General features: G+C 52.8%; 1 protein-coding gene across 2 annotated transcripts in view; it reads left to right on the top strand.

Moving 5' to 3' along the window:
- The window catches only part of Slc6a9 (solute carrier family 6 member 9), a 36,822-nt gene that overhangs the window by 13,538 nt on the left and 9,910 nt on the right, over nucleotides 1-13,374 (top strand). Inside the window, exons 1-4 of one of the 2 annotated variants that reach the window (XM_005370044.2) lie at nucleotides 729-879; nucleotides 7,076-7,232; nucleotides 7,823-7,954; nucleotides 8,338-8,608. In XM_005370044.2, coding sequence (XP_005370101.1) covers nucleotides 793-879; nucleotides 7,076-7,232; nucleotides 7,823-7,954; nucleotides 8,338-8,608 — 647 coding nt within the window. In that variant the 5' untranslated portion in view covers nucleotides 729-792. Of the gene's footprint in view, nucleotides 1-728; nucleotides 880-7,075; nucleotides 7,233-7,822; nucleotides 7,955-8,337; nucleotides 8,609-13,374 lie in introns of those variants that run through there. The other variant, XM_005370045.2, reaches the window with a different exon arrangement.

Raw genomic sequence — 13,374 nt, forward strand, 5'->3', positions numbered from 1 at the left:
TTTTTTTATATTTTGAGACAGGATTTTCCTGTAGCTTTGGAGCCTGTCTGGAAGCTAGCTCTTATAGGCCAGACTGGCCTTGAACTCACAGAGATCCTTTAAGGTATGTGCCACCACAGCCCGGCTAGTGCTGTTTTTCTTTAGACAGGTAACGGCACACTCACTAGGCCATAGCCACGTTCTTCTGTGAGGACACCCCATCATTTTGGTTTGGGAAATCTAGAGTTCACAAGAAAGAGGTGCAGCCGTGGGACCCAGAATCTCTCAGTCTACACCACTCGCACACTCTAAATACTGTTTGCTGTGGACTGCACCCTCCACCTTCCTGTCCCCCCCACCATCAGCAGTGCCTATAGGGACAAAACTCATCGCTCAGCTGTAGCCACCAGCCATTCCAGGAGCCCACAAGCTCCCAGCCTGCAGGCTCAGCTCTGGGGGCCAGTTCTTTGAAGAGATGAGCCATCCTGTTGCTCTGTCCTATGGTCATGGTGTGTCTGTCTGTCCGTCCGTCCATCCGTTCGTCCCCGTGCATGTGCATATATGTGTCTGCATGTGTTCTAGTAACTTGCTGAAAACAAGGGAACAACACAACCCTATGTCTCGTTCTCCAGCTCTGGGGCACCCGCGCTGGGCTGCATGGGGACTGGCCGGAGGGGGAGGGCCAGCGAGTTGGGGGGGGTAGGCAGAGCTTCGAGAGGAGATGAGGTGAAAGTAATTGCCGCTGCCCAGCCCGGCAGTGGGAGAGGCAGGGGATGTGTCGTCAGTGTCGCGCTGGAGCTGGCAGAGGTGTGAATGAGCAGTGGAGACACGCGTGCCGCGAGTGCTTGTCCCAGGATGGCTGCAGCTCACGGACCTGTGGCCACCCCTTCCCCAGAACAGGTCAGTCACCTTCCAGAAGGTCAAGGCCCCCTCCCTGATGCCAGGCAGGCTTGGTGGCTAGGCTGGTGGTGGAGCAGGGGACTGAGTGGTCTGTGCCAGGAGGGGCAGGCACAGCCAGTGAGTGAGACAGACACCAGCCAAAGTGACCCAGAAAGTTGAGACTGCAGGGAGTGCAGGAAGAGGTAGTTGCATGGTGGGGGTGAGAGGGAGGCGAGTGGGGGTGTTGGGGCTCCCCCAGCCCAAGGACCTGCTGAGAATCTGCTCTAAGTCTCAAAGCTGCATTGTCCCAGCTCCCGGGGAGACGGGCCGGAGGTGCCCAGGAATTGTACTAATCAATACAGCCTCATTGTCTGTGCCACGGCAGTTACTCCTATGGGGAGAGAGAGTGTTGGGGGGGACCGGGAGTGTGGTACATGGGCTCAGTGGTGAGAGTTGGGGGAAGGGGACATGCAGAAGTCTTTGCTGGGAGGAGAGAGACCCTTTGGAGCATTTGCCAATGTCCAGGGCAAGTGCCTGTACTGGATGGGAGTGTGGATCTTCAGCCTGGGAAGCTGAGACTGAGCAAGGATGGTGTGCACAGTACAGCTGATGGCAGTGAGGGTGAGGGGACCGGGAAGGCTACCCCTTTTTCCTGTAGGACATCCTGACTTGACCTTCTGAAGGCAAGAGAAGGAATGTCCTCTGAGTCTGGGCTGATTTTGGAGGAAGCATTATGTAGGCTGTTCTCAAACTTGAGAACGGGTTAGAGCCAAGGAACCAGGGCCACTTCCCAGAGTGCCGTCCTGCTGCCAACTGATGAGGCAGAGGCCACCCCCAGCTGCCTCAGCACAGTCTTCCAGGCTGCCAGACTTCTCCAGGAAGGAAGGTGAGGGCATGGGCAAGGCCCACCCAGCATCCTCCATCACTTTCCTCAGGCCCTGGAGCAGAGCCTGACATGCCTAGGGTGCCAGTCTTCTGTCTGCTGACTGCAAAATTAGCAGGTCACTCTCTGTCAATCAGGGTTCGGTAATGAGCCAGTACCAGGTCTATCCCTGACTCTCTTATCTGCCATACGAAGGCCTGAACTCTGCAGGCACCTAGAAAGGGTCCTGGGAGGAGCCCAGCATCGTTCTGAGTGTCCCTTGAAGCCGAAGGTACTCAGAACCCAGGAGACCATGCAGGATGGGCCAGGTTCTACCATATCTGTCCCCTCTGACTATCTCACACCTAGATGACAGGGGCCTGTGGTTGGGTGCCTCTGGTCCTACTTGCACAGGTGCTGCTTGAGAAGCACTCTGTTCCCTGAGGGAAGGAGAGCAGAGGGGTTCCTGGGGGGAGGGTCTCCTTCGGCAGCTCAGACTATAATAGCTGCCCTTGCCTTGGTTCCCCGCTGGGGCTCTAAGCAAGTTGCTTGTGATCTGATTTGGTTCCAAGTCAGTCTGAGATGTGAGGTCTTGCCTGCTCTCCTCCATTGGGTTTGTTTTGGACAGACTTCATCCCATGAGCAAACTCTGGGGCCAGAGAGTCCTGAACAAGAAGCCTGCTGGGTCCCAGCGGGGCCAGTCTGCCAGGGCAGATTCAGAGTTCTTCCATAGCCACGGAGGGCAGGCGGAGGGAGTTCACAATTCACAAATATATCCACTGAATCCTGGCCTGGGAGGGTGGGAGTCCCCAGCCAGAGAAGGGGCGAAGTTCAGGTTCCGGGGCTGGGCTTCTATGTCCATATGAGGAAGAAATGAGGGGCTCCTGCCTTGTGTTGGCCAGAGTTACATCAGAGCTGGGCTTGCCTGCTATTCCCTGATGCTATTCTAGATTTGCACACAAGATTTTTTGTTTGTTTGTTTTTGGCCAGGTATGGTGGCTCACATCTATAATTCTAACACTCAAGAGACCAAGGCAAGTTCACTGTGAGTTTGAGGCTAACCTGGGCTACAGAGTGAAAGCTTTTAAAAAAAAAAAAGCAATCTAGAAAGCTGGTGGGCACTAATGGGAGGTGGGAAACAGTGAGAAATAGTTGCATCGGGGCCTGGGAGATGGCTCAGTGCACACAAAAGTACTTGCTGCACGAGTCTGATGACTTGAGCTTGGTCCCTGGATCCCAGTGGAAGAGAAGAACCAATTCCTGAAAGTTCTCTGACCTCTACATGCGCGCTGTGGCAGATACACACTTGCGCGCGCACACACACACACACACACTCACATACACTGTAGTAATAAAATTTTTTTAAAGTTTTTTTTTTTTTTGCTGTTGTTTTGTTTTAAAGACAGAGCTGTATTACAGGAGAGGAAGAGCCGGGGAACATTGATAGACCGGAGGAAGCTGCTTGGGTTCTGAACCACTGTGCTATAGCCACTGCCCAGTCTGTCCTCTGGTTCCCTAGATAGGGACGCTGAGATACCCATGGCAGAAGGGACTGGCCCTGGGCAGCTAGGAAGCAGATTCTAGAATACCTGGTTCCTAATCTCATACTTCTTGTCTTGGCCAAGCCCGGGACAGAGTGGAAGATCCTGATTCCGGTAAACTCTTCCAGGCAAATAAGCAGGGCAGAGGTCTGCGTAAGGGCTTACGTAAGCGACGTGGCTCAGCGAGGCTCAGCCAGCCAGGTGCGGACAGTGCGGGCAGGGGTTGTCCATCTAAGGAAGATCACAGTCCTGGTGTGAGGACGACTACATACATATTGTTCGTGGCAGCTCTGAGTGTGTGTGCATGCGTATGTGTGTATATATAGTGGCAGTCAGGTTTCCCCAGCCTGGGAGAGCTTAGGTGCCCCGGTGTTCTCCTTTCCTGAAGAACCACCCCCTCAGGGCATGGCAGTGGTCTCTCAGAGAGCTACCAGCAGGGGTGACAGGGCACAGCCAGGAGAGTCAGAGGAACTGGTGTGCCACATCACAAGGGGATCTGCTCCGATGGTCTCATTCCCCACTGAGCTATCAGCAGGTGAGAGAGGAGGGGCATGGGGGGCAGCCAGGGTGACATGTGGTGGGCAGGACAAGGCTGGAACTCAGCCCGTCCAAGTTCTTAGGCAGCCAGGCAGCCAGTCTGGATCAAATCGTAAGCACAAAGGGGTCCTTTTGTAGGCATTTCAGGGCCAATGGAATGGTTAATATTAGTGACAAAGCAGGTCGGGGAAACAAGGGTCTTAAAATCGGGAAAATGATGTAAGGAGGTTAAGAAATTCTGCGACTTGGAAAACATGGTTCCGGGCTTACCCTGTGGTAAAGGGCTTGCCGAGCATTCGTGACGCCCTAGTTCAATCCACAGTAAATGAGCGCACACACACACATGGGGTTGGGGTGCAGCTTTCCTTAAGCAACTATTTGGGACATAGAGGGTTCTTGGAGGAGAGCTGGACAGAGGATAGACTTGGAACACTTGAGAAGCCTCGGCAGAAGGGCGGGCTTCCTCTCTCAGTTGAAGACCTAGACCATCCAGCTGTCTGAGTTAAGATCTACCCAGAATGGGGGTCAGGGCCAGTAGTGAATGTAGTGTTCCCCATCAGCACCCATGCCACCGGGTGGACAAGGGAAGGGCACCCTGTCTTTAGGCAGCCCCAGTTTCATCAGTAACTTCTTGCAGTGCCTAGGGACAGGCCCCAGTCTGGCTCCTATTCTGGGGCGTCAGCTTCCCTTGCTTGACTGAATCAGTTAGTACATGGCTCACTGGAATATGGGCTCAGTGGTGTTTGTCTCGTTAGCTAAACCCTAGCTTTTGAGGATTGACTGAAGGAGCCTGTGGCACACGGCCGGGAGCTTTCTCTCTCTGTCTGTCTCTCTCTCTCTCTGTCTCTGTCTCTGTCTGTCTCTGTCTCTGTCTCTCTCTCTCTCTCTCACACACACACACACGCACACACACACACCCTGTCCCTCTTCTGCTCACCTATGCCCAGGAAAGAGTAGAATTTAGGGATTCAGATACGGCCCTGCTGTATTTGGTTGGAGAGGCCGGGAGTCTGATCCTCATGACCCTGGGCCAGGAGAGAGACTCTGAACTTATTTTGGAAAGATGGGTGTCTTTTGGGGGCCTTGCTTTTGTCTTGACCCTGGGGCCATCTTGGATCCTCAGTTGTCCCTTTTACAGCTGGAATTGCTGCCCTGTGACCCCGCCCATGGACTCTGGAGCTGCCACAGTTCTGCATTGTGCTCCTAAGTAAACAAGCCTGGGACAGAATAAAAGTGCTATTGTCGGGGCCGACAGATAGGAGCCCTATGTGGCCAATGTTTGGGTGCAGATAAATCACCCCAGGCAGACCCCATCCCCTTAAAACATGACCTCCTGGCCCTGCCGTATAGATATGCCTGCCCCAGAGAAAGAACCCTAGAGGTGGTGATGTGAGATTCTGAAGGGTGTGTTCCAGAGGGCATGTGAAGCTAACACCGCCATTTCCCACAGCACAGGGTGCCTCCATTCTCTTTACCAGCCAGCCTTCCCTTTCCGTTCTTACATACTCTTAGGACTTTGAGGAAGTCCATCTTGTGATCACACTAAAGTCACATATCGGATGATGTGTGGCCTTTTGTTTGTTTTGTTTTTCGAGACGGTGTTTCCCTGTGTGTAACAGCCTTAGCTGTCCTGGAACTCTTTGTAGACCAGGCTGGGCCTCGAACAACTCACAGAGATCCACTTGCCACTGCCCTAGTACTGGTGTGTGCCACTACACCTGGCAATGTGTGCTCTTACTTCATTAATGTCTTCTAGCACTGGTTTGTTTCCAGCTGAGTTACCGTGGCCTGGCATGTAGTAGCAGACCTGTAAATCTTGACATTTTGTGGATGGATGAACGAGTGAATGCAGATGCCTTCAGCCTGCTGGTTTTCTCTGGTGCCCTAGGAAGGAGTCCTCCTCCCTAATTCCTGACGCTATGCCTTATAGCCTCCTTTGCGGATGTGAAGGGCGGCTTGTCTGAACTGAACTGGATACAAGGGAAAATCGTCCCCGCCAAGAATGTTTGTCCGTGAGCAGGGGTGCTACCTAGATCTGCACTCCTCACAGGCCTTTTCAAAAGGCGCTGGGGCCTTAGTGAAGCCATTCAGGTTTGCCTGCCAATGTCAGGGTCTGATAGTGTGTCACAGTGCCAGGCTACCTTGCTAGTCAGTGGCTGCTCAACTTGAAGATGTCACTTTCACATGGTAGTCGGGGCGTCATGCTGCTGTCGCTTGGCCATGCTACTCCAACCGTGATCCCTGTGTCCTTTAGAGAAACTCCTGTCCTCTCAGCGACACAGGTCATATCTGGGAAGCTGTTGTTGGCGCACAAGCAGTCTGTGTGTGTCTCTCTGCTGATGACTTCCAGGGTCCTTATATTTCCTCGATGACTCTCTCAGTCCCTGCCAACTCTGTCTTACAGTGGTTGATTCCCACAGAAGGGGGTTGGGAGAAAAGGGCCACGCTGAGCGACTTGTGGAGGTGGCTCTGTATCTGAAGTCGGTACTCCTCATGGATTGTCCTCAGTGGGCCCTGGACAGCCTCACCTGGGCACTTCCCGCAGGCAGGCACAGTACCCATCATCTGCAGGCCACCTCTCTGGAGCCACCTGTTTCCTGTCCTCAGCCTGGCATGGTGCCTGCAACTACAGTCTCTTATCCTAATGTATAGCCCAGCCTCAGCAGCTCACGTCAGCTTTCCCAAGGCCCTCTCTGAGCTCTGCAGTTTCCTGTCCAGGTCTGGCCAAGCCTAGCAGCACCACCCCCTCTCCCACCCAGCCCTGCTCACCCTATGCCCCCAGGAAGAAGCCTTTACTAGGGAGAGTCTAGCCACCGACTATCCATGGGCAGCGTGCTTAGCCTGGCGATGTGGTAGGCAGCGGGTGGGGGGTAGCTCTCTGGACACAGGCCTCTTTGTGCCCAGCTTGACTTGGCTGCTTGGTATGAGGCTCAGCTGCTCCTAGGTCCTTAGCCTGAGAGGAAAGGCAAGGTTTTAGAGGGGTTAGGGGGCTCTTGGCTCAGGTTCCCTGCATGGTATCCCCTTTCTTACTGGTAACAGTTTCTCAGGTGGGCTGGTATACCTGGCATAGAGAGTGCTGAGGGCTGGGCACCATCTGGCAGCTGTGCCTCTCTCTCTTCTGCCAGGCCTGCCTTCAACTCCTGCCAGCAGAAAGGAAGCCCCAGGGTATGTGGCATTGTGACATGGTGGTCCAAAGAAAAGCCACTGGGGGAGACTCAGAGGGTCAGACATAGGGCACAGATGCCTTCCTGATGGTAGCTTCTTTCTGTCCCCACAGAATGGTGCTGTGCCCAGCGAGGCCACCAAGAAGGACCAGAACCTCACACGGGGCAACTGGGGCAACCAGATTGAGTTTGTACTGACGAGCGTGGGCTATGCCGTGGGCCTGGGCAATGTCTGGCGCTTCCCATACCTCTGCTATCGCAACGGGGGAGGTACCCAGTGGGCACAGGGCAGGGACAACCCACTTGGGTAGAGCCCACCCATCAGGGCTTGGGCCATTGTCTCCCTGACACAGACATCACTCCAGGAAGAAGCTGACCTCTAGCCCTGGTCTTTGGCCATCCCTGGCTTAGGCACATTTGCCTAAGATGCAGGCCACCCTCAGGTCCTAGCAGCCTGATCCTGCCAGCCTGCTCTTTAGAGTCTAGGAGAAGTAGAGAAAAGACTCGAATTTCCTGGGTTCCCTGTCTTAGCTCCCTATGTTTCAACAGCGTCCCCTCCCCCAGATGGTGCAGAGATGCTTTAGGATCCCAGTGATTGAGAAATCAATTGGTTAAACCTTCAAATCCTACCCCTGCATGGCAGTTTGGGGGCTGGATTTTCTCCAGAGCAGACTTTCTGGGAGTGTGTCAAGTTCAAAGCCAGGCTGTGGGGATTGTACCCCAGCTCCAGGCTGCTGCTTAACATACACTCCTGTCTCAGTACTAGTGAAGCTCAGAGGTTTTATTGTGGGTTCTGAGAAGGACACTCGGGGAGGTGTTCCCCAAGCCCACCCTGAGCCTGGCCTCTCCCTGCATGCCAGGCGCCTTCATGTTCCCCTACTTCATCATGCTGATCTTCTGCGGGATCCCCCTCTTCTTCATGGAGCTCTCCTTCGGCCAGTTTGCAAGCCAGGGCTGCCTGGGGGTCTGGAGGATCAGCCCCATGTTCAAAGGTGAGGCTGTGGTGGGGGGCGTGTACATGCACATGTGTGCATGCACTTGTGCATGTGTACATCACACACACACACACACACACACACACACAGAGGCCAGCTTGTCCATCTGTACAAACATGACTATCCCCCGTGGGGCATCAGTACTGACCTAATCCTGACATCAATGGCCAAGGCTGTGGCTACATGCTGGGATTCACATTTATTTGACCCTCATCTTTCCCTCCTGCTGTGTATATACACAAAACTCCTTTCCCCCACGGAGGCCCGAACCTTCCCTTCTGTGACTCTCCATCAGAGATCGTTGGGCCTTTAGGAACTGCTGGATTTTACCTACATACGCCAGGCTCCTCCTCCAATGCTTCCTGCGCTTTCTCCTCCAGGTGTGGGCTACGGCATGATGGTGGTGTCCACGTACATCGGCATCTACTACAATGTGGTCATCTGCATCGCCTTCTACTACTTCTTCTCGTCCATGACGCACGTGCTGCCCTGGGCTTACTGCAATAACCCCTGGAACACGCCGGACTGTGCCGGGGTGCTGGATGCTTCTAACCTCACCAACAGCTCCCGACCCACTGCCCTGACCGGCAACCTCTCTCACCTGCTCAACTACACCCTGCAAAGAACCAGCCCCAGCGAGGAGTACTGGAGGTGAGGCTCCTGGTAGACACAGGATGGGGGGACCTGGTGGCAGCCCTCGGCTCTCCCTGGCCCCGTCAGGCAGCCATGCCCGGATCATCTGCACACAGCGCCTACTGCCCAGGGCATAGAGTTGGGTAAAATGGCAGACATATAGAGGGCCATGGGAGACTTGAAGACGATCTGGGAATTCTTTCAGAGTAGCAGTGCGGGAAGGCTCTGGAAATCTTAGGCCAGTCAGGGCAAGGGGGCCAGCATGCTGGAGAGAACGGCATGAGTGAGGGTCCCAAAGGACCAGCGGTTATTCTCAAAGCTGAGGGAAGCCTGCTCTGTTGAGACTAACGTGGATGGAGGGCTCTTGTGGGCTTGGAGGTGGCCTTGAAGGGGCACTGTGCTCACAGAGAACTAACACGAATTAAGCTTCTACTTCATATTGTAGAACACAAGGAACTGTGGACATGCACTAGGCCAAGGATGCCAGGGCAGCCAGACCCACTCTGTTCAGAGGTGGCGAGAGACTAGTGACTCTGGGCCCATGAAGGGAGGTTGCTGCTGGAGGTGTCGGGATCACCTTGTCCCAGCTAGCAGAAAGAGGGCACAGTAGGGTCTTCTTCCTACATCTTACTGGAGAGTCCTGGGGCAGGGGACTTTTGGATATGGGAGGTAGGCCTCTTCTATTCGTTATACAGACTTCTGTGGCATCTGCTCTAAAGGCCCTTGTGTACCTGTGACAGGCGTAACATGGTCCTGAGCCTCTGCCCCAAGAAATTCAGTCTGTGGGTGATGGTGACTTCTGTGAGATGGGGACAAGAAGAGGTGATCACAGCTGCCAAGATATGGAAGAGAAAAAAGTAGAGGAATTAGGAGAGATGTGAGTAGCTGAGCAGAGGCCAGGAGGAAGCAGAGATTGGGAACAACGGGGGGCTGAGAAAAGAGACAAGAAGGGCGAGCAGACCTCACATGGCATCAGCTTCTACGGGAGCCTAAAAGCTTGACGCTTCCTCTGCTGTGTGCTGGAGGCCAAAGGCGAGGTGCACAAGGCCCCAGGCCTGCTGAAGTTGTAGCAGGGCCTCTAAGTCCAGTCCTGAAAGCACAGAATCCGAAGAAGCAGTTGTGGGACAGGCCGGTTTTGGAGAGGACACCGGAAAGAGAGCAAGACAGAGCTCACACCCAATCAGAGGACTCTGGGTAACTGTCCATCCGGGGCGCAATGTGTACAAGACAGAAGATGAACTTCTCTGGAGCTCCTAAAAGCACAAACCCTGCCTACCCTCCTCACCCCAAGCAGATGCTACAGCGTTGCGGGCCTCAGGGGCAAAGCTCTGGAGACGTTAGCCAGTGAAACCAGCGGGGAATCGCTCAGAGAATCTGCCCAGGGAAGCATACTGAGGGGACAGCTGGGCTCTGCTCCCCAGCTGGGGCTCCGCCTGGCCTACCTAAGCGGCTCAGTTTCTAACCCTAATGGCTCCCTGCTGCCACCTCCTGGAAAGCCTAGAAAGGCACTTTCCCCTGCTATAGTGGTGATTGAACTCCGCTCCACACCCACCCTCGTACATGCAAGGCAAGTGCCTCACTCTTGAGCTACATCCCCTTCTTTTTACTTTATTTTGAGACAAGGTCTTACTAAGTTGCCCAGGCTGGTCTTGAACATGTGGTCCTCCTGCCCAGACGCTAGAGAGGCTGGGATCATAGGCCAGCATCAACAGGTCTGTCTTGGAAATGACCCTTAGGAGAGCAGTGGTTGGAAGAAATGGGTATATGTTCAGTGGCAGAACATTTGGCTAGCATGCCGGAGGCACAGTGTTGGATTCCCCAGTCCCAGAGGAGGCTAGAACTGCCCAGGCCTCACTGATGAAAGGAGAGCAGGGAAGTGTTGCCACCTTCTGTATACCAACACACTATCTCTGTTAAGTTTTCCTAGCTCCGTTTTCAGATTTAGAGACTGACATTCCAAGTAAGGATCCAGATGGCTCTGGAGGTGACTGGGCTATGTCCCAGGCCCGCCCTGGCTCTGCTGTTGTCCAGTCCTAGGCCAGTGGTGTTCTGCCAGTCTTCTTAGTTCCTTTGAAAGGTGGCATGATGTAGTTACAGTTTTATGAATGAGATCAGCAGGCCAACGGAAAGATGAGAAAGACTAGGGTGTGGACCAATGGCGGAGCTTGCCTAGCACTTGTGAGGTCCTTGATTTGATCCCTAGCACCTAAACAACAGACAGACAGACAGACAGACAGACAGACAGACAGGTGCCTTTAAAGTGAGAGAATCTGGAGGGGCCGGATTCTGAGCCGCTCCTTCTCCCCCTCCGGTCCCCAGACTCCTTCCAGCCCCTAAGCTCATGACAAGGCGTCCTCAGCTCCAGAGCCTTGGTGGCAGCCAACACCTGGCACAGAGTGGACTCTGATCCCAACTCCACCTCACCCACCCCAGTGTCTCATGCCAGTGTCATAGTCACACTGACATCTCCAATCCTGCCTGGCTCTGCCACTGGCCTATTGTGTGTCCGTGGGAGGTCATCAAACCTCCCCAAGTTTGATTGCTCACCCCTGGAATCTGGGTGGCTGTAATTCTTCCCTCGCTGTTGCAGAGGTGAAATCTGCTATTCAGAGGTCAGTAGCAAGTGCTCAAGTGTGCTCGTGAAGCCCGGAAGGGGAGGGCTCTCTTCTCAAACCAGTTACCGTCTGCTCATGGAAATAAGATCTCTGTGTATCTAGAGCTTGAGATTTTATTTATTTTTATATTTTTTTGAGATAGGGTTTTATATAGCCCTAGCTGGCCTGAACACCCTGTGTAGAACCAGGCTAGCTTTGAACTGACAGAGAGCCTCCTGCCTCTGTCTCCCAAATGCTGAAATTAAAGGCATGCTTGTTTGTTTGTTTGCTTGCTTTTGAGACAGGGTCTCACTGATATCTGGAGAAGAACTGAGTGTGGTGATATACCTGTCATCCCAGCAGCTGGGAGGCTGAAGCAGGAGAATCATAATTTTAAAACCAACCTATGATACCTAGTGGACCTAGTCTCAAAAAAGAAAAAACGCAGGGGGAAAAGGCAGAATAATTCCTGAGAGGTCATATGCCAGAAGCCAGCTTATAAATAAGTCACATTCCAGAATGCTCTGAGGTTAATTGTTTGATCTCAAAAGCACATGGTCCAAAGCAAAACAAAGAACTAAATACAGTACAACCTAAAATAAAGCTAGAATTCATTCGTTGGTTCCCAGGCTAACCATCTAAGCTCTGCACTCCCAGTACAATAATGCTATACTTGTGCAATAAAAAGAACATCAAATACTGCCATTTTAGCATGTGTAATTAGGCAAAGTTTCTTTATTTTCTAAATCCTTTAAATGAAAGAGGGTTTCTTGACTTGAATATTGGCACTTGCAAAAAAGTGACTCGGTAGGAGTAGACGGAGCCTGTGGTTATTCCGAAGGACCTACCTTGCCACCTTGCCGGCACTGGTGTCTTGCATAGGAACACCCAGGCAGGCCTGACCTGGGCTGCCAGGAGCCCCAGTTCATTGCCTTCAGCTATGAATGGCCTTGTTTGTCTAGCTCAATGGGCCAACAAAATTGTTTTCTGTGTGTGCTATGTATGAAGGGGGAGAAGGCAGGGAATCAGTCAAAGGGAACCTGGAGCCTCTGAGTCTCATGGCTCCTGAACTTTGTCTGTTGATTTCTGTATGGCTGAGCCAGAAGAGGGTAATGCCAGCCTTGGATACTGGTGTAGACAGTTGGGAGAATTGGGCAGAGGGAGCAGGAGTCAGGCAGCACCCTCTGCAGGTCATGCAGTGAAGGGTGGCCTGGGAGGGAAAATGGGAAGCCAAAGAAGGCAGTGGAAGTCTCCTTTGGGTGGTCAGGCAGGCCGACCAAGCAAACACCCAGTTCCAGCTCTGACAGCATTGTTCTATGGAGATTAGGAATCATATCCTATCCCAAGACATTCAAAGTGTCTACATGAGGTTGAGAGCTGATGTAAGCATGGCTGAGGATGCTGTGCCCCCCGGGGGAGACAGTCTCCAGTGGGAGCTGCGCCAAGTCTCCAGTAGCAGGAAAAGAAGAGAGTCTATGTTTGACCTATGTCGTGCTGAGGAAGTGGAGACTCGAGATGTCTTTGTTGCTTCCTTCTCACCTCTAGCCTGGATCGTTCATCTGGGCTCCCTCCTTTCTGCCTCCCAGCCCGTTTGCCAGTGTTCATTTACTCAAGGCCAAATAATTGAGTATCTCTCAGTGCCAGGCACTGGAGGTGTACGGCCGTGAACAAAGTGAAAGCTTCCGTCTTCATAGAGGACAGAGGACAAAAGCCATTAAAAGGCTCAGCTGGTAGAGTGCTTTCCTTGCATGCATGGAGGCTTTGGCTTGACCCTCAGCGCCACATAAAACCTGGCAAGGTGTCATACACCTGTAATGCCAGCATTCAAAGGGAGGAAGCAGAAGGATCATAAGTTCAGGGTCATCCTCAACTACACAGTGAGTTCAAGACCAGCCTGAGTGACATGAAACCTTGTCTTATAGAAAGCAAACAAACTATTGATAGCAAAATAAACAGAATGAGAGAAGGATGTGTATGCTGTTGAGGAACACAGAGTGAGGTAAGGCATACTGGACTGGGGTGAAAGCTGCATTTTAAGCTATATAATCAAGAAGATCCATTTGAGAAGTGGCCATCTGAATAAAGACTGGAGGAAGTGGGGGGGTTACATGGACAAGCCCAGCTATATCCTAAACAGGGATATAGTGTGAAACACAGCATCTTGTTTTCTTTTTTTTTTTTTTTTTTTTT

This window comes from Microtus ochrogaster, unplaced genomic scaffold, assembly GCF_000317375.1.
Source record: "Microtus ochrogaster isolate Prairie Vole_2 unplaced genomic scaffold, MicOch1.0 UNK69, whole genome shotgun sequence".
Classification (NCBI taxonomy): domain Eukaryota; kingdom Metazoa; phylum Chordata; class Mammalia; order Rodentia; family Cricetidae; genus Microtus; species Microtus ochrogaster.